This window comes from Ambystoma mexicanum, chromosome 5p (genome assembly GCF_040938575.1).
Source record: "Ambystoma mexicanum isolate Mex_15411 chromosome 5p, UKY_AmexF1_1, whole genome shotgun sequence".
Classification (NCBI taxonomy): Eukaryota; Metazoa; Chordata; class Amphibia; order Caudata; family Ambystomatidae; genus Ambystoma; species Ambystoma mexicanum.
The window spans coordinates 61,305,230-61,328,891 of NC_090930.1; the positions used below are offsets into that span (position 1 = coordinate 61,305,230).

The following is a 23,662-nucleotide window of genomic DNA, read 5'->3' on the forward strand; positions in this document are numbered from 1 at the left end:
AAGAACCGCTGAATCGAAGTTTGCCCATTGCTGCCAGTGACCCTCCCATTGCAGAGCAGTAGTCTCCAGACGTCCTCCCTCTTGTCCCCATGACTGAGGCTCAGGAACAGGATCTGCAGAGCTGTACAGGCAAAGAATCCAGCTGGAACCATTTCTCCTCACCAGAGGTACTGTAAAGTCTAAGAACTTATGTCTTGTTGTGTAGCCTTACTTGATCAGTTCAGACCCGTCTTTGTAACCTTGCAGAGTGGTTATAGCTTTGCCCCTCACAAGCTACCCAGCCTGTGGCCCTTCAAGTGCTGTATTTTCTACAAAAAATGTCTAAAAACATTGTGCAAGACACTTTACCGACCTGCAAAGATCTTCAGCTCCCTTTGACATTGTGCAATTAATATTGGCTGGCCCGACTCCCTGAGAGACCCTTCTTTACCTCAGACTGTTGGCCTTTTCCAGAGGAAAGGGTTAATTTAGTCTGCATTGGAAGGTTTTAAAGAGTACTTACCCGTTTGTGAAATTTGTTAACCTTTAGTTTTATTCCTCCCTTCTATCTTTTAAACTAAACTCAGTACTGCTCTAAATGTACCAGTGATAAATCAATGTCCACAGTGTCTTAGCTATTTAAGTCACCCAAGGGTGTAGGATGAGTCAGGGTGCCATCCCCAATGGGTATCATCTGTTTCAGAGAAACAGTGTTTTGAAGTGTATTTTAATTGTTGCAAATAGCAATCTCCCTTCTAAAGAAGTCTTACACAACTGACTGAAATAAATTAATTGTTTTATCAAGAAACCTTGATTAAGTGTTTATTTGAATAACTTATTGTGAAACTGTCACAACATTACTGCTCACATTGACCTCTCTTGAGATAAGCCTGGCTGCTCAGCCACACTACCAACCTGTGTAGTTCAGACTTATACCAAGGAACAAGTTACTTACCTGTAACTGTTGTTCTCCAGCATGGGTCTGGCATGGATTCACATGCTCATGAATATTCCCCGTCGTCAGGCTGGGAATCCTCGGTAAAGAAAAAACCAGTATCAGTTTAGTTTCTGATCTGTCTTTCGTAGTAATAACCAATCACTGGTCTCTGCGTCATACTGACCACAGCCAATGACTGCCCACTACCTAAGCACCGCCTCTGGCAGCCATCTTCAGATTTGGAAGCACGTGAAGTGGCAGTATGACCAAGTGAAGAGCCGCAGAGGGGTAGGCGGGAGGGTTCGCATGTGAATCCATGCCAGACCCATGCTGGAGAACAACAGTTACAGGTAAGTAACTTGTTCCTTCTCCAGCATGGGGTCTGGCATGGATTCACATGCTCATGAATAAAGAATACATAGCAGTACACACATGCACAACCACGGGAGGTGGAAAAGGCTCAACATTAAGCATTACATCAAACTCAACATTAAGCATCTTACCTCCTCACCAGGCTCACCTCAGGCGAACAGGTTGCGCAGCACTGCTTCAGTACTGAAACCCACCTCTGGCTCCAGTGTGTCTGGAAAGGCAGGAAGTGAAGGAGGTTCCCGAAATTCCCTTGTCTTTAGGAATGCCTGAATGCACCCAGTCCTGGCTCTGGCTGTGCATAAATGGGAGAAGCCTGCTTAAAAGGCGAGGGTTTTGGGACTAGAGGCAAAGTCGACCACTGGGAAGAACACCAGACGAACTGTGAACAAAGCTTGCTGTAGCCTCCTGGACCTTTGAATTGCCAGGTGAAGTCCTGCTGCTGTGCTGAAAATCTTTTTTCTGATCAACAAGAAAAACTTCGGAAGGGATGACTTCTTTCCTTGGGTTAGTGGGACCAACTAACCCCGAGACGAACTCCACTGCACCATCTTCCCCAACTGGCAGTACTTCTTTGCTGCTGCAGGAACAGAGTGCCAGGGTCGAGAAATCTGTAGTATGCAATCCAGCCAGAAGCTCCAGGAGTCTCCCAAGGCCCCTCCAGAAGCAGAACAACCAGAGCTCGAGTCCCCCCTCACCAGAGTGCAGGCTCAAGGAGTGAAGGAAGCCCCATCGGTATCCAAGATCCACAGTGGTGCCGTTTACCGCGTGCTGAAACATCGAAGTGCCACTGATCTGAAAAGAGCCTGTAGCTACCGCAGACCTCAGAATTGCTGCTGCACGAGTCCTCCTGGCGTCCTCCCTCTTGTCCCGTCAGGCTGAGGAACCCAGGATCTGCATCACTGCAATCACACAGAAGCCAGCTGGACCACTCCTAACCAAAAGGTACTGTTCGGGCATGGGGTACTTACCTCAGTGCCTTTAGCTTTGCTCTTCTCAGTTGAGACTTGCAGTAGCTACTTTGCTAGAGTTGATTGCAGCCCTCCCATCAACGAGTGTAACAGCTTGTGACCCTACAGTGATTTTCCATCAGAAATTTAACTTTGTGCAAAACGTTATTTAAGAAGTGTCTCAGCTCCATGGACTGTGCTCCAATTGACTGGCTGCAAACTCTTCTAGTCCATTTGACTGACATTTTCTGTCCCTCAGGTGATAACTGGGTTTTCAACTATTATTGCTGGGACAGGTTTTGTCTAGACTTAATTGGAATATTAAAGTATACATGCCCTCAGAACCTGTTAACCCTTTTCCTTCCTTTAACCTTACCTTTCTACCAACCTCAGAATCTACAAATTGTACTAATATATAAATGCCATTACTGTCCTTTTTACCTCATGGTGTAGGGCGTGTGTAAATAGTATCTCTAGAGAGTATCTACTAGCTTTGTGTTTCTGGAAAAGTATTTTGAAGTATATTTAAGTGTAACATTTTGCCATTTTTAAAAAAATGCTCATTTAAAAATGGATGTTATTTGCAACAAAAACCTTGAGTATAATTGTAACTTGTCAACTTGTATTTGTGAATTTCATTGCTACAGCTCACATTTACCCCTCTTATGATAAGCCTGGCTGCTTAGTCACACTACCAACTTGTGTAGTACAAACCTATACCAAAAGGCGCCTTGATAGCAAATCCTACTGACACGAGGATAGCTCCATCAGTGAGGCACCGCCGTTTCACGTTACCTGAGGTCCATCTCGGTTTCTAGACTTTCGATTTGCTTCGCAACAGAAGACTCTGTATCCTCTACATTTTCCAGTTCAGCAACCGTGTACGTCCGCCGCTGGAAGACAAAAATAAACTCTTGAGCAGGATTGGCAAAAAAACTAGCCAACAGAACCACAAATCTTGTTTCAATGTATAAACTACAATAACCATTGACCTATCACACCAGTCCGTACTTGTCCACAATCCTCTGAACATTTCAATCAACCAGTATTTATTTACCCGGATTTTGTGTGGAATCCTCTCTCCAGCCTCTTTTTTCTGCTTTAGCTGAGCAAGATCTTGTGCTAGGATCTTCCGGTCTTCAAGAAGGTCATTCAAGTGTCGCTGGGCTTCCTCTGTACTGACCAAAATCTCTACTTCGTTGGCAAGCCAATTCTGAGGAAGGATCCAGAAATGTTAACATTTTGGATGCATTTCTCTGGGTGTATTGTATGGGTGGGCAGCATTGATGGAGCGTGATGGGCCCAGGACATACCTTAACCCTTGCAGCTGCTCCCTCCATGCCTCTGTTCTGAGAGTCCTTGCGTTTATCCACAGCTTCCCTCTGCTTATGAATCGCATCCTTCAGGCGCTTATTAGCAGCTGCTGCCTAGACAGGGCACAGAAAAAATCTGATTCATCATTTGATGTTGCTTCATGAAGATTACCGGACCAAACTCTGCCTGCACCTGTCCACTTACCTCCTCAGTTTTCCGCCTAAGTACGCTAGTCTGTTTCTGGAAGTCCCGCTCCAGCTTCAATAGTTCATACTGCCGCTTCCGATCCTAATGAAGAAAAAAAAAAAAACACTTTAAAGATTGAGGCGTCCACATCTAAAGACTCAATGAAAAACAAAGCTTGAAGAATAAGGGTTTCATGAGAAAAATACAACACCGCAATCAAAGCCTTTTTCCAGAAAAGCAACATCGCAAAAAATTCTGATGTCCACACAATCTGCCACGGATTATGAATAGTTCAATTTATCTATAGTTCCCAGGTCTTCAAATCGATAATTGTGAACCTCTAGGCAAAAGGAAGAGTTACTTGCCATACGGACTGCTGCACACCTAGTCCAAAAGACCCCTTTCCTCCATACTTCTGGAGTGCATGCAGAACAGGAACAGGACTGGAGCACTAGCACAATTCCCCTTTAGTAATTTGAGGAGGCAGACAAACAGCACATAGGCGACCACTTCTTAGTCTAAACCTCCCACACTTCATCCGGGAGTTGGGTTGGAAACAGAGGGATGAAGTATCTTCATCCCTTCCATGAAGGCCTTAATGACAGGAATTTTCCACCATGAAACCTTGCTTTGGGACTTGGTATATGCAGAGCGTGCAGCCAGGTTGTCTTTTAGGGAATTGATAAGAAGCCCTGACTCTAATAGGTGTGTTAAATAAAGGACAACATCTTTAGGGGAGAAATCAATGGATTTGACATTCTTAGTACTGCACCAGATAGGGCGCTTCCACTTGTTGGAGTACTAATGTCTGGTGTTGGGTTTTCGTGCTTCCCAGAGTATGCCCAAACTATGGGCATGGATGCAGTGCCTCTCCCTAGGCTTGAGACACATGTTGTACGGGCATGGCGGCTTCCAGGGTGGTAAAACTGACATTTCTATGATATAGGAGAACCAAGGCACATTGGTGCTACCATGATCAACGGACTTGTTGCTGGTGCATCTTGTGAACTATACTTTTGAGATTGGGAAAGGGGGGGTATGAGTGTAGGCAAATCTCCCGGACCATGGTATCCAGAGACAATTTCCTTTGGAGAGTTTCAGGGTACTGGAAGACGTAATCTGGGCATTGGGCGTTCCTGTGTTGCAAACATGTCGACCTCTGGGAAACCCCATTCTGTAAAGTTATTGAGTAAAACGTGCTCTTGCAAGCGCCACTCGTGCTCTGCGGGTATGGAGGAAGTCCCTGCTGAGCACGTCTGCCAGAAGATTGTGTTCCCCTGGAACATGTTGAGGAGGAACATGTGTGAGTGCCCACGTCCAGATGTTCTGGACAGTCCTGAAGAGCAAGTGCCCCCCGTTTGTTCAGGTAATTCTTGGCTGTGGTAAGGCCTGTAAGGATCGAAACCATCTTCCCCTGAAGTTGTGTTTGGAAGGCTTTCAGGACTTTGAATACCGCAAGCAGTTCCAACAGATTGATGGGATTGGCTGCTTCTAATGGGGACATCACACTGACCAGTCTTTTGAAGGTGATCACCCCCCCCCATTTCCCCTCCCCCCCGACGGATGAGTCTGTGGTGAGTAGCCTCTACTGCAGGGGTGCAGGTTTTCCTTTGACTACCACTGCAGAGACTGACCGGGATCTGTCGAGACAACCACTAGATTGTCCTGCTGGCCTGACACCATTGACTCGAGAGCCACTCCTACATGGCGCACATGCGCAGACCCAGGCATCATCCCCAGCAGCCGCAAGGCCTTGTGAACAGTTAGCCGGTGACTGGCTACATGAGGGATCTACAACAGCATGTTTTGAACCCCCCTTGTTGGAGGGGAAGACAAGCCCGTCTTCTGTCCAAATCAGGGCCCCCAAAAACTGTTTCACTTGACAGGGGACTAAACTTGATTTTTCGCGATGGAGAATCCCAGGCTAATTAGATCTGTTGCCTGGGTACTTGCTAGGCATTAGGAAAGATTTCTCTGAATGCAATGTTCCCCTCTATATTATGGAGGCGCCAAACTCATTGCTTTTCGTTGGCTATCCTGAGCCGACTTTTGAGTGGAGCACAGCCTTCAGCTGCACTCCTCTGGGCTTTTGCACATTCGTTATGGGGAAACTGACACGTCTTCCTGTTCATACTGGGAAATAACCAGGTTACTCACCGTAGTGACCACCTTACTCGTAGTCCATAGTCCCCTTTCCTCCATACTTATGGGAAAACTCTCGGTCCTGTGGGACGGGACTGGAGCGCTTTGTAAAAAGCATCCAAAAAATGTTCAAAAATGTGTCCTTCCTCTTTTGCGCGCCTCCCGGCACGCGGCCGTAATCCCTTGGCTCTGCCCTGCGCATCGCCCATCAGCCCTTTTCTATCGCCAGGTCAGAGACCTATTAGTAATAACAGAGGAACCTTATTAGAGGGGACGGCGGGCGTATGGAGGAAAGGGGACTATGGACTAGGAGTAAGGTGGTCACTACAGTGAGTAGCCTGGTTATACTCTTACGTCCCGTCCCCTTTCCTTCATACTTATGGGAGATTCCCAAGCACTCCTAACAGGAACTACGGGTGGATGGAAATACCCCTTACTGAAAAAGGTTCTTCAGCACAGCCTGACCAAACTGAGCATCAGCTCTTGAGCTCATGTCAAGACAATGATGCTTACAAAAACCAGATGGGGAGGCCCAAGTAGCCGTCCTAGCGATGGACTCCCAGGGGACATATTTCTGAAAAGCAACCGCAGCTGACTCGCCCCGCACCAGGTGTGCATGAATACCCTTAGGAGGTTTCAGCCCTTGGACGGTGAAAGACTCTGTAATGCAGACAGCGATCCACCGAGAAATAGTCACCTTAGACGCCTGCTTACCCTGAGGGTTACCAAAAGTCACAGTTGAGAACTCCTAAGCTTGGAAGTTCTGTCCAGATAGAACTTAAGAGCCCTTCCGACATCGAGGCAATGCAGAACCCTTTCTGCCTCTGAGGTAGGGTTCGGAAAAAAGACCGGCAGGGAGATGGACTGATTCAGATGGAATTCAGTTACCACCTTCGGCAGGAAAGCAGGATTCGTCCGTAGGAATGCCTTATCCTTGTGAAAGAGCAAAAAGGGATGCTCCACCGTCAAGGCCTGGAGCTCACTCACCCGCCTTGCTGACGTAACGGCGACCAAAAAGGACACTTTCCAGGACAGGTACTGGAGGTCCACCGTGGCCATTGGCTCGAAAGCTTGCAAAAGAGGGGATGGGGAGGCACTACTTATTCACGAAGTTAGTAACTAACCAATCTGTCACTTTGCAAAGAATTCAAATGTTCAAACACAACTTCAGGTGCAAGGGGGTGAATGTCACAAGGCCACTCGGGACAGAAAGACAAAGCAAAACCAAAACTGTGCGTCACTGTACAGTAACCCCCAGGATGCACTAGAGGGTTCCTCCGAACCCACAGCTAGTACTGATGTATATGTTGGGGGACTAGGTGTGATTTCTGAGTCCACCATTCATTCAACTTCATTAAGACATTAATACACAAAGATTCATTCAATCGCCTAAGTATGTAGAGCAAAATATCTGATTTAATCAATACTAACTAAATTTTTTACATTGTATTTAAATAAAATAACACCAATTCAGCAAAACAGTGAACATTGAAAACCTTTTCTTCAGGTATGCTTCCAAGCATGTCTGTATTACAACCAGCAAATCAATCTGTTAATGTCATAACATACTTCTGCAAATATAATCATAACTTTTAATACAAATTCCAAAGTACAGGCTCATTTCTCATAGCCTGAGTTACAACGTATCCACAGTGTAACAAATCCTCAATCCCACATGATGATATCCCATCCAAAGGTATCAGGAATTATCAGATGTGAGGGGTAAAGATCAAATTTCTTCTTTTTGTACAAGAGTCCAAGTAGGCTTCCATAGGCGTTGTTACAAAGCCGACGCGTATCGGATTGATAAACAATCCATCTTCAGGGCCACAAAAGCCTAATTGTTCCAACTATAACTCGACCAATGCGGGTAACCTATGAAGGCACAGACAATCGCACATCAGGATACTCCCTTATATGTAAATCAGTCATCAGTAGATAATCAACCATCACCATATATCAATCCCCACATATAGAGAAAAAGAATAGAGTCTCACGTGAGCATCCTGATCGAAAATAATCACAAGGACCCCAAGTGACCCATACATCCGCTAGGAAATACCGAAATCCTCCGTCTTACTCAAATTCAACGTGGATTCCTATCATGCACGTATCCAAAGAGTGGAGTCCCTGCACCACTTGGTAAACCAGATTCAAATCTCTAACTCCACTACCTAGCCAGGTGTACATAATTCAATAGAAGGTGGATAGAATCCTAAAAGAGACCCAACACCATCGTGTTTCATCACATGAAATACTCACCCCCAACAGGGGATTACCAACATCACCAAAATTCAAAGAGGGGGCTGGATGGATACCAGAGCGTCAAGCTCCTCCAAAGTATTCCCAAAGGTCTCAAGTTGCTGTGCACCTGAAGCGATTCCAAATAGCCTACAGACGACAAGCAAAACTAACTTAAAGCCGGGGCACACAAAGCCAATATCAAGTTGGTCAAAGTTATTAAAACATCTCACATGGCTCTGCTATCCGGCATCACCTTAAGTTTAAAAGTGCTTACCTGAAATGCCTCTAAGTTCCAAGCACTCGAAACAAAGCGTCCCGGCACTGTCCTTCCATACAGCTACTCTGCCAGTGGATGCATACGCATGCGCACACTGGTAAATAACATGTACGTCGTGGGATCTTTCTACATTTTTACGTGCGCACGTTCAAACCGCCATCTTAAGACGCTAAAGGAATATACTAGCCCCACACGCTCGATTCAACATGTTCAATCATTACTGCGACAAATATTCAGATCACAACGATCATAATCTGAGTATTACCAATGGGCCTCTAGAAACCCGCTAAACAGGATGTAACTTGTTTAAAACTCCTCCTCCATCACTCGAAGCCCAAAACCTCCATATACCTATAGTTAACACCCAGCATCAAAGGTGAAAGCAAATCCCAAACCCAGTTCTTGACCAACTGGACATAGGAATAGAACGATAAGTGGGAATTGAAGCCCACGTGAAGAGCCAGTAATTTAGCTTGGTGTGCCCATAGGACACCCTCTCGGTCCACCGCATCCGGTACACCAGGGAACATGTCTCAACAGGCCATTCAAAATTTAAATAAGTCCAGAGAGGGGGGAATGGAAAGTGCAGAAATAAATCTGCCCCCGCCCCCATGTCTGGCCTGAAAGATCGTCAAAGACGGTACTTTTTAGAAAAAAGTGATTAGATCAGGAGGAATCCAAAGGCGAGAAGGTCCGTGTCCACATAGGCCTCCGCTAAACAATACTTCAACATACATAAAACATCTGTAGATTCCTCAAAACATTAAATCCTTTTCAAAGATGTAAGTTTACAGAAAGACACCAAATTTAAAACAGACTTTAAAAGAAAAGACATAACTACCAGTTCACAATATATAGGGCGATCCCATCGGTAACCCCAAAGCATTTCTTTTAAAGCATATATTCCTGACCTAATAACATGTCAAAAAACCTTCATTGATTGTTACATGTGAAAAAACAGCTACCCATACAAAACTTCAGATGTAGCACATTAGGTCAAATTCTTGGGCTCAAAGAATCCAACAAATCAATCCACAATCTCCTTCTGAAGGAGTTCTCTGTAAATCACCCCCTTGTGAGCCCGTTTTTACTTGCTCCAGAATAACACACTTAAGTTGAGCTATAGTGTGTCGAGCTGATCGAGAATGACTGGCTACTGGAGATTTCTGATTATTCATGCGTATATTGGATTTGTGCTCAGACCAGCGTATTTTTGCCTTCCTCTTTGTGATATAGGCCACATGGGCACTTTAATTCATACACAACGTTCGTGGCATTGCAGGTACAGGAATGTCTTAACCAAATTGGTTTACCAGAGTGTGGATGTGCGATGCTATTACCTCTTATAAGATTGGCACAATGCGGACAATTCTGGCATGAAATTGTCCCTTTGTATACGATCTTAGTTTCTGATCACTGTATTTCAGCTTTTATCAGGCTGGATCTTAAGGCTCTATTCTCGAAAGGCTTATGACAGCACCGTCAGGACTACATTTAGATCCCACGACGGGTGCGGACTACGAATTGGAGGATAGAAGCGTGTCAAGCCTGCAAAATGCCTCTTAACCACTCGGTTACTCAGGGAGTAAGAGCATTGGTCCGTAGAAAGGTAAGCGGAAACCGCTGAAAGGCAAGTTCTGCATGACAGAACATGGACACCCGACTCTGCTAAGAAAGATACAAAGGACAAAACCGCGTCAACTGTAGCCCCCACTTGGGTCCAACTGCCTGTTTAAACACCAATGACAGAACCTGAGCCATTTGCTTCTGTACTGGGAGCTAGTCGAGGGCTTTCTGGCTGCCTGGATAATACGCATGTTTTCCGCAGACAAGTTAAGATGTTCTGAAGACTTGAACTCAGGCACCATGCCGCCAAGCTGAGCGATTGTGGGGAGGGGTGCCACATCTGCTGTTCCCCCTGATGAAGAAGATATGGGTCACTGGTAACCTGATCGGCGGATACACAGACAGGTGTTGAAGTTCTGAGAACCAAAACCTGGCCGGCCACCACGGGGCTATGAGTAGAAGGGAACAGTTCACAGAGTTCTTCAGCTTCCAAATTGCTCGAACTAGAGTCAGGCGGGAAAGGGGTAAGCTCTCATGTTGTGCCATGGAATCTCGAGACCATCCCCCAGAGAGGAGGCTCCCAGCCCCCCTCTGGAGGCATACTGAGGAAGCTTCTTGTTTACCGCCGTAGCGAAGAGGTCCACCTCTGGTGTGCCCCAACACAAAAGCCATGAGAGGAGCTCCGCCTTCAACTCCCACTCATAGCTGACCACTGTCCGCCAACTGAGGGCATCCGTTGTGACATTCAGCTGGCTCGGGATGTGCACTGCAAGCAGCCAAACACCATGAAGCACAGCCCACTCCCAAATCTGGATGGACAGGTCCACGAGAGGGGGAGACTTGGTTCCCACTTGCTTGTTGATGTAACACATCGACACCGCATTGTCCGTGCGTATGCGGACCACCTTGTTGGCTATGATCGGTCTGAACGCCCTGAGCACTAGGAGGATCACCAGAAACTCCAAATGATTTATGTGGAGGAGCTTGTCCTGAGGCAACCAGAGATCCGAGACCTGAAGAGGATCCAACATCGCACCCCATCCCAGTACGGAGGAGATCCGTCGTGATCGTAACCGTAGGGGCTGGGTCCTGAAACCCCGCACCCACCGACAGGTTGCTGAGAGATGACCACCATTCCAGGTCCACTCTCATGGAAGTGGAAATTATTATCAGCTTGGAATCCGGGTACACAGCCAGATGCCAAGAACTCCGAAGAGCCATCTGAGTCTGCCTCATCTTGAGACGAGCAAGAGGAAGAGCCAAAACGCATGAGGCCCAGAAGCCTCTGGAACCACCAGGCCGACATGCTCTCCGACTGCGCAAACATCTGACACGTGGTTTACAGATCTGCCATTCTGTCCCCGGTCAGGTACACACTGTAGTCGATCGTGTTCCAGCGAAAACCCAGGAAAATCAAGTCATGCGAGACCATCATGGAAGATTTCTGCCAGTTCACTGATGGAACAGGAGCTGAAGGAGAGACTGAAGATTGCGGCAAGGACTGCGTAAGAGCCAGTCGGCCAAATACGGATACACATGGATACCCTGCAGGCGAAGATAGACTGCAGTCACCGACATCTTCGCGAAGAGACACGGTGCAGAGCTGAGGCCGAAAGGAAGCACTCGAAACTGGAAGTGCTCCTCTCCCAAAGAGAAACGGAGGTATCACCTGTGTGGATTCGAAATCAGAATATGCATGTACGCATCCTGAAGATCCACCACGCTGAGCCAATCGCCCATCTGCAAGGAGGACTGCATCTGGCCAGGCGTGATCTTAAATTTCACTTGGGGTAGGAAAAGATTTAACTGAGAAAGGTCTAGCATGGTGCGCAGGCAAGCCTGGTTGGGTTTGGGCACCGTAAACAGCCGGGAGTAGAAGCCCTCCCCTCGCTCCCCAAGGGGAACGGGTTCTACAGCTCTGAGGTCCAGAAGTTTCTGAACCTCGGCTTTGAGGGAGGGCGAGCCCGACAGCTGAAAAGGAGGGTTGAAAGGTGGGGTAGGGGTAAGCAGAAGCCCACCCGAGCAACTGACAAGACCCATCTGTCTTCGGTGATGGTCTGCAAAGCCCCCCAATGAGACGGGATGCTTCCTCCCATCGGGGTCTCGTGCGAGTGCAGAGAACCCTCATTTTGTAGGTTTCTCGGTGGTGTTGCCACCTGAACCTGAGGAGGCGGTTGAGAAGCGGGAGAAAAACCGAGTCCGTTGTTGCCTCCTGCGGATATTCCCCGAAGGGGTATCCACTCTGCGAGATTTCCGGTCTAGAAAGCCCCTAAAGCCAGAGGAGGGTCGGCTTTGCGACAACGGTCTCTGGGTTTTGAAAGGGGCTTTAACAAGGACCGACAAGGACTTAGCTGTCCGAGTGCTATCCTTCGTCTTGGTCAGCTCTACATCTGTTGTAGAATGAAAGAGCTCCTTACCATCAAACGGAAGGTCTAACACCTTGTCTGGCACTTCTTTCGAGAATTTAGTAGCATGCAGCCACGTCTGCCGTGAGGCTTCTACCCCCATCATAAGGCCCCGAGCCGAGGTGTCTACGTGATGAGCCGCAGCCTCCAGGAGTTCCTGGGCCAAGACACTGGCATCGAAAAAATACCGCTTTGAAGTCTTCCAGCTTCTCGACCGGAATGAACTCCTCAAATATCCTCCGCAGATTAGCCCCCGCTAACACCAGTTCAGCATTGGCCTGCCTGAGCTGCAAGGCCGAGTTGGCGAAAATCTTTCTCCCAAGGGAGTCAAGGAGCTTATCCTCCTTTCCCAGAACCTGAGTAGCTGTCGTGGAAGAGGATGCTGCAGGTCTGGACTGCAAAGTGGCCACAGCCACTACTGTGGAAGAGGGGGGGGGGCAGACAAGACGACAGGGCTACCTCTTCCTAAGAATATAGCTTGTATCGTGCGTCCATTTTCTTATTGACGACCTCGGCCAGAACGTCCTTCTGCAAGAACAGGCTGGTACGCTCCAAAGGAGACAGGGTGAACGCCCCAGAAAGCACGCCCTCCTGCGGAGTGGGTGCCACGGGCACCGGAACATCCAAGAAGCATATCATGTCCAGTACCCGGTCATGAAAAGCTCTGATAGAGCGGGGCAGGTCCTCGTTGTCCTGACCGCCTTGACCGTCACCTCACAGGTCAGGATCCTGCTGAACCGTGTCAAGCGCTGCCTTGTCCAAGGGGGATAAATGGAGCAAAGGCGGAAGAGTCGGGGAAGGCACCGTAAGCAAGGGAGGCGCCAGCGGAACCACCGGAGTTACGGGTGGAGCCGGAGGCGCGGGCAGACATATCTCCCTAAAAAGCCCTTTGAACTATTCCCTCATGGGGTCGGTACGCATGAGCGTTTGAAATTTGCCAAAAAAGGCATCCTCCTGGGACGGTTTTGGAACCAGAGGAGGCCTCTCATGAGGGGAATAATTCCAGGGACGTAACGGGGAAGGGTGCCACACCGGCCCCTCCACCTACGTATCCACATAAATCAAGGGTGCCGACGCAGCAGGCAACAAAACATTGTGCGGAAGGGGCATCCAGCATTCCAATCATAAACTGGCCGATAAGGATGCGCACAAGGAACTCTACGTTCAGCCACGGAACCAAGCCCTACACCTGAGGCCGATGGCGTAGTTGTAGGGGTATCACCCAAAAGGGCTGCCGCAGTCGTGGCGGGAACGGGCTCCATTTTGTCATCGCCTGAGGGGAACTGCGGCACGTGAGTAAGTGAGGCAGGGGTCCCCGTCGATGGATCAGGGGTCTTAACTTTAGCCTTGACACAAGGAACCTTGGCAGAGCCGGTACTAGGAGGCATGGAATGTTTCTGCGACATACCAACCGCCAAAATAGCCTTCCCAGGAAGGACCTCGGCACTGCCGGTAAAAGAATGTTCCTTCTTTGCCCCCTCAACAGATCTGGTGTCGCTGCAAGAGCGGCAACGGTAAGAAAAAACCTTCACCGATAAGGCCTTGTCAGGCCTCATAAATGTTGGTAACTTTAGCCTATGTACGAGGGACCTCGGACCTAGGTCCGGTAACAGCCTTATTCGCGTGGGCCTCGAACATCCGTTCGGTGACACCAAGCCCCACCAAGGCCTCGGGCGCACCCTGGTCTTATTTTTGAGGGAAGCCGATAGAGGCCTCAGAGCTAGCGCGGGTACCCCACGACTCAGTAGAACTGGGCCTACAAGCAGCCCCCACAGGAAGGGCCTCGGAACGTGCTCCGGTATCCACAGGCCCCTTACTGAGACCCTCAGAGAAAACTCTGGTACAATTATTAGGCCCAACGGGCACCTCAGGGCAATCCCCGGTGACAGAGCGAGCAACGCCCCTCCCGGCCCAGGAGGAACCTGGAAAGGTATTCTCTGGCCGGGGTGCTCTGAAAAGTAAAGAACTTACCGGGCGTTTCTTTTCGTCGAACGCCTACAAATGCGAAGGAGGAGTTGGTTGAAACACCTCCTCCAGCGCTCCAAACGACGTTGAAGTGCTCGGACCGATCGCAGTAAAAACAGGCGTCCCAATGGTGATCCGGACCCAAACACTCTAGACAAAGAGGATGGGAACCCGGAAGTGACTCTGAAGTGACTGTTTACTGTTGGGATTGGCTGAGCAAGGACTGTGACGGTAAAGACTTTGCTCTCCGCCCCCCCAGTCCTCTTACTGACATTGAAACTCGGCAGCAGGAGGAAGTCTCAAAAGGCAACACCACTCGTGCCTGACGCTCAAGTAATTTGGACTTGAATTGTTAAAGGGGTGTCTAATTGTAGTGCTGCTAACTGTAATCAGCTGCAGCTGTTGCTTTCAGCCCTTGTGATCTGCTGAATTTGACCGTCCCCCTATTTTTTTGTTTCCCCCCCCCACTGCAGCTACTCTGTGATTGGAGACCAAGTTATTGTCACGCCTTCAGTCCCGCCCAACCTTAGTGCACCATGCGCGTGCACCCGGAAGTGACTCTGAAGTGACTGTTTACTGTTCAATGCGAACAGTGAGCGGTAAGGGCCTGACTCGCCTGAGCTATCTTAATTCCTGGTCTCCCACAATTTGTCTAATTTGCCGTTTGTGTCCGTTTACTTGTTACTTGCCTAGTGCACCATGTTTGCTCATCTGCATTCATTGAAACAAGGTATACCGGATGATACTGTTATTGTTAACAACCTGGCCAACTCTTTTGTAAATTTCAGTGCGATGCGCAGGGCTCATTCCTTGTGTTACTTACCTTTAAAATCACGACGCAGAACTATGGCTATCATGCCTTCGTTAAATCTGGACTGCACCAATTTTAGCAGTTTTGAGCAAACTTCGCTTCCAGAACCCAACATGTCTGCCTCTCGCTCTTGCATGTCACATACTCCAGGTCATGTTGCTAGACATCGTCAATGGTCGGAAGGCCCTCTGGTATCCCCGACGCAGCAATCAATTTCTGACTCTACCTTACTTGCAGTGGATGGCTATCGTTTTAAAAAACATGCTTCCTCGTCAGTCTCTCTACCAGAGACGATTTATGAATGTCATACTCCACTAAATAATGCTATTTCCCTGCATACTGATTTGGCCAACTCTCCAATATCGGTGTCTAGCACTCATGATGTTGTACCACATGAACTCTCTTCTATCAGCAACGCTCCGAGTGACTCTTCCGTGTTTGCTCATCCCACCCCGCGTGCTCTTCCTCAACAACCTTCTCCGATCTCGGAGACGATTAATTTACCCACCATGCCGGAAATCACTCTTGCGGCTTTAAACACTACAGTTCTAAGCCTGTATAAATTATTTGTACGCTTGGATGAAAAGATTTCCAATCAGACGCACCAGATTGATACGATGTATGATTGGATTTTGTCTTCAAATAAGGCATCTAACGTTCAAGTTCCAACTTTCCAATCGCTCTCTCATCCAGCCCTCTCTCAGGTAACTTTTTCCTACAGTTCCCTCCATTCCTGAAATCCTTCGCCCCATTGAGGCAGAGCCCGTAATCGTTGCTCCACCGGTAGCTGATTCTTCATGGGAGAATATCTCTAGTGCTCAAGAAGTGCCCCACGTGAGCCCTGTATCGGTGACAACTCTCCCCTCGGCCTCTAGCTCTGAACCGGTGACAACTCCTACTCCAGTTCCTATGCCTTCCTCTCATGATTTGATTCCACCTTGTCCTGTCCCTGCACTATTGCCCGCACAAGGTAAATGTAAAAAAAAAAAAAGCTACCAGCTCGACAAACACTAATTAAGAAACCCAAAAATATGCTTGCACCAAAGCTTCCGAAAAACACTATTGCTTCCTTTTTTTTAAATTGTTTCTGCAGTCCTTTTACAGTCATCAAATAATGCTCTACCTAAGTTACCAACTCCTGATGTTCATACTGACCTGGTTGGTTGCTCAACGGCACCTAATAGTTTTCATTATTCTCCTTTACACAACTTGGTCAAGGTTTTGGAAACATCTGTGACTCCTCTAAGCTCGAAGGCTGTTGGCTCTTCAACACATAGTGCTCCTTCAGCGACTATCCCTGTTCCTATGAGCTCTCATGAGTCTTCTCTCTCAACTGCAAACATAACCCTTATCAAATCCGCTATTGACCGGTTTCTTAGTTTGCAAAGTCAGCCCACCCCATCCCCAGCTGACTATCATTGCCAATGTTCCCACTCCTTTGACCTCACTAAACAATCCGTTTAGAAAAGATCTAACATGCACCACGATGCATCCTGCTCAAGCTAATCTCCAAAACAATACTGTACCTTCCAATTCTTGCTACCATTGTCTTGGCACTCTTCCATCTTGGTCCCCATTGATAAAAAAAGGGGATCGTGCTTTACCCGAGAACTACCCACCAATAGCGCTTCTTGATTCACTGAGTAAAATATTTGCAAAATTTCTACTGCTTGAATTTTCTGCATGGACGCTCACTCACTTCCATCGCAATCCTTTTCAAACAGGGTTTGTAGTCGGTATGGGCACTGTAGTCAATTTGTTTCTGCTAAATGCCATCAAATCACAGTGTCATGTGCAAAAACAGCAGGTTTACTTTGCATTTGTGGACCTGCATTCTGCCTTTGACTCAATTTCAAGAGTCAAACTCATGACTAAACTCACAAATGACCATTGCCCACCCACAGTGACCTTATTTATCATTTTCACTCTTCAACTTCTGTTCAAGTCAGATTAACTCTGAATGGTTTACTTTCGCAGCCTATCCCACTACACGTGGCCTCAAACAAGGCGGTTTACTGGCTTCAGCCATCTTTAACTATTGCATACACGACATCAAATTTGCTTTTGAATCTATTCAATCTGACTCACCGAAAATCAATGGTTCTCCCATTAAAGCGCTGTTTTACGCGGATTACATTGTTCTAATTTCAAAAACCTCTAGTGGCCTACAGAAATTACTGGCTGCCCTTGATTATGTGGCAGAGAATGAACGTAGAATCAACACTACAAAGACTCAAGTGTTGATGTTTAATCCCCATCAAGGTGTTCATACTCTAAAACATTGGTCTATTGGACATAATGTCAAATTGTCTATGGTATCCTCGTATACTTATCTGGGAGTTATCTTTGAAGCTTCCTTAGTCAATGAAACAAATGGCTCTGATTGACGTTAAACTTTTCACTGCCATTTCTCAGGCGCGCATCCTTCTTACTAAATTTGGAAAATTTTCCATAGTCCCGGCCATAACGTTTTGGCAGATGAGTCACTCCTACCATCCTATATGGGTTGGAAGCAGGTCCTCCTCTGTCATCAATCATTCTTGATAAATGGGAAGCCAAATTCTGGAGGAGTGTGCTGCATTTACCTCAGTGTATCCCCATTTCGTGGCTACGCTATGAATTGGGTCTTACATGATTGTCATCGTTCCTTGATTGGAAGCAATGCTCATTTCTTAGAAAATGCCTGATCTCTTCGCGGTCAGACAATTTACTCAAGGTACTCTCGACTTACATATTCACTACAGACCATTCATTCGTCCAAAGATGGCTATTGTCAGTTTACAAGATGTTGGCACAGGCCGAAATTACAATTGAAGTTTTAATACACAATCCTGACAAGGCCAAATTAAAGCTTCTTCAGTCTTCATGGATTTTGAACCATCAGAAATGTTTCACATATAAACATGCAACTAGTCATCGCTTTCCTCCTCATAAAAGAGGTTCCCCACAAAGGTATCTTTCGAAAGCGCCTTCATCCAAGTACAGAAACTCAACTTTGCGTTTTCACTTGCATATTTGGGAAACCAGAGATCTCCTATGCACGCGTAAACTAATTCTTCCTACTCAAAACATTTGTCGGTTTTGTCAATTAATTGAGTTTCCTGAAACTTTGGCTCACTTAGTCACACAATGTACTAAACTAAAACGGCTAAGACAATTACATTTCCACAAGTATTGTCTGGGTTTCGCTATGCTTGAAACAAATGTTTGCTGGAATCACATTTTTGGCTCGACCACCCTGGGAGTTCAAGTAGCTACCATAAAGGTTTTAACCTCACTAAAATTGGATCAAGCAGAAACTATTTGTGTCACAGTTCATAAGCACATAGGTTTTTGAAGCATGTTAGTGCACCAAGAATGTACTGGCTTCATGATTAATGTTCGTTGTGAAACTGCTTGTTGTAATTGGACAGCTTTTTGGACGTTTTCAAGAATGTTAATTTTTGGCTGTGCTTATGTTTTTAGTCTTTTTTATGTCATGTTTCAGATGAGTTGGTTGATATGTATATTGAAAAGTTGTAAAAAAAAAATCAACTAAATCAATAATAAAAAAAAAATTTAAAAAAAGAGGATGGGAATCCTCCCTCGCGAAGCGTCGGTGACACGATTACCAATCTGGAAAGTCTAGTTTGCTGAAGTGATTGCACAACTTGTAAGTCTATCTAATACTAGTAAGGATTGGCCATGGTTAGCCGCCTTACAAAACACTCGAAACTCGGCCATGTCTAACATTCCCCAGTAAGTAGCCAGCATCCCTCTCCATCCTATCCTGGAATTCATGTGGGTACAGCAATCTGAAGTTATGGTTTAGTAAGCCGCATGTAGGATTGGAGTGTGATATTATGTTATGTCAAGAAACTATGTGTACATACGATCTCGTGTTGCCCGGTTTCAATGTTATTCAAACTCATGCGAAACAAGGCACAAGTGGTCGGCCGTATGGGGGTTTGGCGATAGCCTTGAATACCAATCTAAATATATTGGTACTCAATGTTTTTAAAGCAACTGTAATGATGGCTGTACTAATTTTGCTCAAGGGCTCTCGGCTAACTCCTATTCTCCTAGTTTCCTTATATCACAACCCTAATACGATCAACCAAACATGTGCATTTCAAGAGCTCAATACTTTATTTGATGACATCTTGGTTCGTCATCCTGCATGTGATATTGTATTAGGAGGGGACTTCAATGCTTATTGTATGAAAAGTAACTCTACCCCGTTGAGCTGTGGGAGTACTTACCAAACATGGCAGAGGCAGATTGTGGCAAGAATATTTAAAATCCTGGGAACTTGACATTATCCCGTTTTGTACTAGTGACGAGTGCTACACCTGGAGAAGAGGGGATAGATCGACATGTATTGACTACTTCGCCATATCGCGAGGTTTGCAATCGTATTCCGACAACATAGCAATATATGATCCCAGTTTTATTTACCATTATATGATCCATCTAAATATTCATTGCGACATGATGCACCTGCACATGGACCCTCAGCAAGGGTTTATAGAAGGGGACCGTCCTGGCCTGTCAATTCGATGGGCCACTAAACTTTGTGATAAGGTGAACGACATGGTTTCTGCACGTTTAACATTGCATCACAGTTCTGATTTCTATTCTAACAGTCCTATTAAGGAGATTACTGTGATATCTAGAATAATAACGGAGGTAATTCAATCTCTCCAAGTGTATGCACCGCTCCCCGAAGTAAGATCGCTGCCGATAGCCCGGAATTTTATTCTTGAAGGAAAAAGATCAAAGAGGGCAGCCTTGCAGAGTATTTTTACAACTGCTCCCACATGGGGGGTTTACTTATCAGAGAAAAAAAGTGTTCTAAACACCTATCGGAACAAATGCAGAGACCACAGACATTTTATGTATAATCAGGAGAATCAGAAAATGTTTAGTACACTGTGCCACAGAGACAGGCGCTCCACTTGGAGTTTGCTTAGGGCAGGAACAACTGTACTTTCCTCTGATCAATCATCATCTCTCTCTGCGCAAACTTGGAGAATTTATTTCGAAAAAAGTTTGCCCTCCCATCTGCATTTGTAGAAATCGTATATAAATGGACCTGCCTAGCATCACCCTCCTTTCCACTCTGGGATATTTTGAGTATTGAAGCTGCAATAACTGTCCTAAAATACTCGAAAGCAGCAGGCCCAGATGGGATTCCACCTTGTGTTCTCAAACGCCATCCAGCTTTCTGAGCAGGGATCTTCAAGAAACTGATAACATGTTCACAACTGTGTTCACAACTGTGTATACCCCACCGTCATGGCTAAATTCCATCATTGTTCCGATTTATAAAAAAGGAGTGAGGTCTCAGCCATGCAATTTTCGTCCAATAGCGCTAATTGCCACAGCTGCTAAAGTGTTTGCTAGTTTGCTTTTGGGGGAACTACAAGCAGTGATTAGGGACCTTAAGATCTTGTATAAGTATCAAATTTGTTTCCGTGCAGGAATGGGGACCCCTTTAAATGCTATAATTATGGCGCATTTATTACCTAAACACAAACTTAAGGATTCTGGCCCACTATACATGCGTCGATAGACCTCACATCTGCCTTTGACTCAGTTGTGCGATCACTTATGGAAAAAATGGCCGCTATGAATATACCACAATACATCATACAATTAATATCCAAGCTCCACACAAATACCACTTATTTGGTAAGGGTAAACAACCAAGGTGCTACAAGACATCCAATAAAGATCACCCTTGGTGTGAAGCAAGGATGTAATTTAGCAGCTACCCTTTTCAATCTTTATTCATGTGGCATCAATGACATTTGGAATACCCAGATCTCCTATCCAGCAAGGCTTGGATATCTCAAAATACAATGGCTAGCCTTTGCGGATGATATTGTAATATTTCATCGTACGCCCAAAGGCATGCAGACCAAATTGGACTTGTTCGCATCTTACTGTCTGACTCAATCTGAAATGTAATGTGGAAAAATCCAATATAGTAGTATTTAGGAATCGCAAGAGAGACCACCACCCGCAATTGGAGAATTGAGAATTTTCCCCTAACCATAGTTCCTCAAATTCGCTATCTTGGTTAGACCATAACTGATTCCCAATCATGGGCAAGGTGGAGGGAGATATTACAAAAAAAAGCTGCTCCTCTCGCCACGCAAATGAGGATGGTATATCTGAAGTTTTGTAAATTTTCATTGCTGCCACTTATGCAATTTTACATCCTAAAAGTAGAGTCGGTTATCCTTTTTGCTTTAGATATGTGCCTGGCAAACATTAACACCTACCTGACCAACTACAAGGGTGCATGTGGAAGGGGGTTCTGAGGTTGGCTAAATCCACACCAAATATTGTAATAAGGCAGGAACCTGGTATTACTGCCTTATCCGCTCGCCGTAACTGGCGTTTACTGGCTAATTTTGCCAGAATGTTATATCCACCTGCAAATTGTCTTTATGAAGATTTGGGCCCACTCATGGTCGCGTCTGATCGATCTTCCATCACGATCTATTATACACAAATGATTCATTTATTGGACGAAATTGCACTTGTACCAGCTGACCTCGAATTTAGAACTAATCATGTAAAACATCGTATTATAGAAAATGACTGGTGTAAAACGTTAACGGGAATGGCGGGTCTTGAAGGCTACAAGGAAGTAGTTCGTTTTTGCTCTTCAAGACGGCCCCACAAACCTTATGTAATCCAGTTTCCCTGTAATAAGGCTAGGGAAACCTATTTGCGATTTAAAATGAATCAGTCTCTTACGCTAGAAAGAATCAGTGGTTGGAAACTGCACTGGAAAGTAGAAGCGCAGTTAGGATGTAGGTTCTGCAGGGATGGTTCGATTCGAGAAACCTTGAAACATCTGGTTATATTTTGTACATATTTTGAGGCAACACGTGCATTAACAATTGCAACTGACTGTATACTAACTGGGGCAACTAGGGAATGGCTTTGGCTAGCTTGCATGTGGGCGACCCGCACGAGCCATATATTAGCACTGTGTAGACTGCTAGTAATTATAAACAATGAACTTGAGAAGATTCACAAGAAAGACGAGCAGCCTAGCTGCTGAGGTCAATAAGAAATACTGGTACTCTGCTGTTTCTATAAAGCACATTGAGCTACTGCTGGAATATGATATGTTAATCCTTGGTAAATCGGTTTGCTCTATTCATAAGCCCTCCTAGAAATCGGATTTCTTTATTATTGGTTGAAATTAATATGGTAATTTCGAATTTAATTGCAAGTGTGACAATGAAGTTCCATCATTTTGTGTTGTCTACCGCTTGAACCCTTGTAAAAATAGGTAAATGAGAAGTGTTGAAATTGCGTTATTATGATGGATAAGAAATGCATCACGTTGACTTATTGTCCGGACTTAAATGTAAATAACTCTTGCCTATCACGTAAATGGAATAGTACATGAAAGGAAACAAATTGTCACATCGATATTTTAGAGGTGATACATAAAAATGTATTTTTATTGTTTATTAATAAGAAAATATATTCTTATAAGATATGTTGAATTGCAGAAGTGAAACACAAAAAAATCCTACTCTATAATAACAAGAAAAACAATTTTTATCAAAGTTGTGAAACGTTTGTTGATCGAACTAATAAAACAACGGTTTGAATAATAAAAAAAAAAGTCTAGTTTGAAGGACAGACTATTATACGATCGCTAGCGAGAGCCAGAGGAAAAAGGGAAGAAAATCTTCTACTGATGCAAGTGCGTCCAGTCCCGAACAAGTGGAGAAAAGGACTGATGGGCGGGGTTACGGCAGTGTGCCAGGCCCCGCGCAAGAAAGAGGAAGGACACATTTTTGAAAAAAATGTTGGCTGCTTTTTACAAAGTGCTCCGATCCCCTCCCACAGGATGGAGAGATGTCCCATAAGTATGGAGCAAAGGGGACGGGACGTAGGAGTACTAGGTTTCCCCGAGTATTTTACTTTAACATTTCTTGCAAACTTTTTATCAGTGCGCAATGTACATTACTGTACCGTACGCTGGGGTCAGTTTTATGGCCTAAACACCCTCTAAGGAATTTGCAGTGAATGTACAAGTGTGCCTTGAACAAACTGGTGGCAGAAGTTTACTTTTCTGGTATTTTAACTACTTGTTTACTGCAGATTACTGCCCGTCTGGTCCCAATCCACACTACTGGTGCCAGAATGTCTGGTATGCATGAATACCCGAGGACCACCGTGGACCATGATTGCACCACAGCTGGTGTGCATGCAAGGGAACAGATCTTCTATTGGTTGTCCAGATACAATCACGCATCGCCCTTTGTATAAGAGAAGCTTCCCTGCATTAGTTACCGGTCAATCTACAATAGTTCATCTTGAATGACCGAATGTTAGAGAATTCTCAAAAATGTGCCAATTCCCTCCACCTTAGAGACACCCCTCCACCCCCCCAAATACTTTGCTGATTTTGGGGACTTGACTTTTTCAACCTGGCGAGAGCAAGACCCTTTTTCCCACTCATGTATTTTAATGTGATTTCGGAGCTTTGCGTTTCTTTTG

General features: G+C 45.7%; 1 protein-coding gene across 4 annotated transcripts in view; it reads right to left on the minus strand.

Annotated features, from left to right (window-relative positions):
• Positions 1 to 23,662, minus strand: part of KIF4A (kinesin family member 4A) — an 807,676-nt gene that overhangs the window by 367,405 nt on the left and 416,609 nt on the right. For all 4 annotated transcript variants that reach the window (XM_069612448.1, XM_069612449.1, XM_069612450.1 and 1 more), the window contains 4 exons: positions 3,754 to 3,837; positions 3,549 to 3,662; positions 3,293 to 3,448; positions 3,031 to 3,128 (listed from right to left, as the gene is read on the minus strand). In XM_069612448.1, coding sequence (XP_069468549.1) covers positions 3,031 to 3,128; positions 3,293 to 3,448; positions 3,549 to 3,662; positions 3,754 to 3,837 — 452 coding nt within the window. The remainder of the gene's footprint in view (positions 1 to 3,030; positions 3,129 to 3,292; positions 3,449 to 3,548; positions 3,663 to 3,753; positions 3,838 to 23,662) is intronic.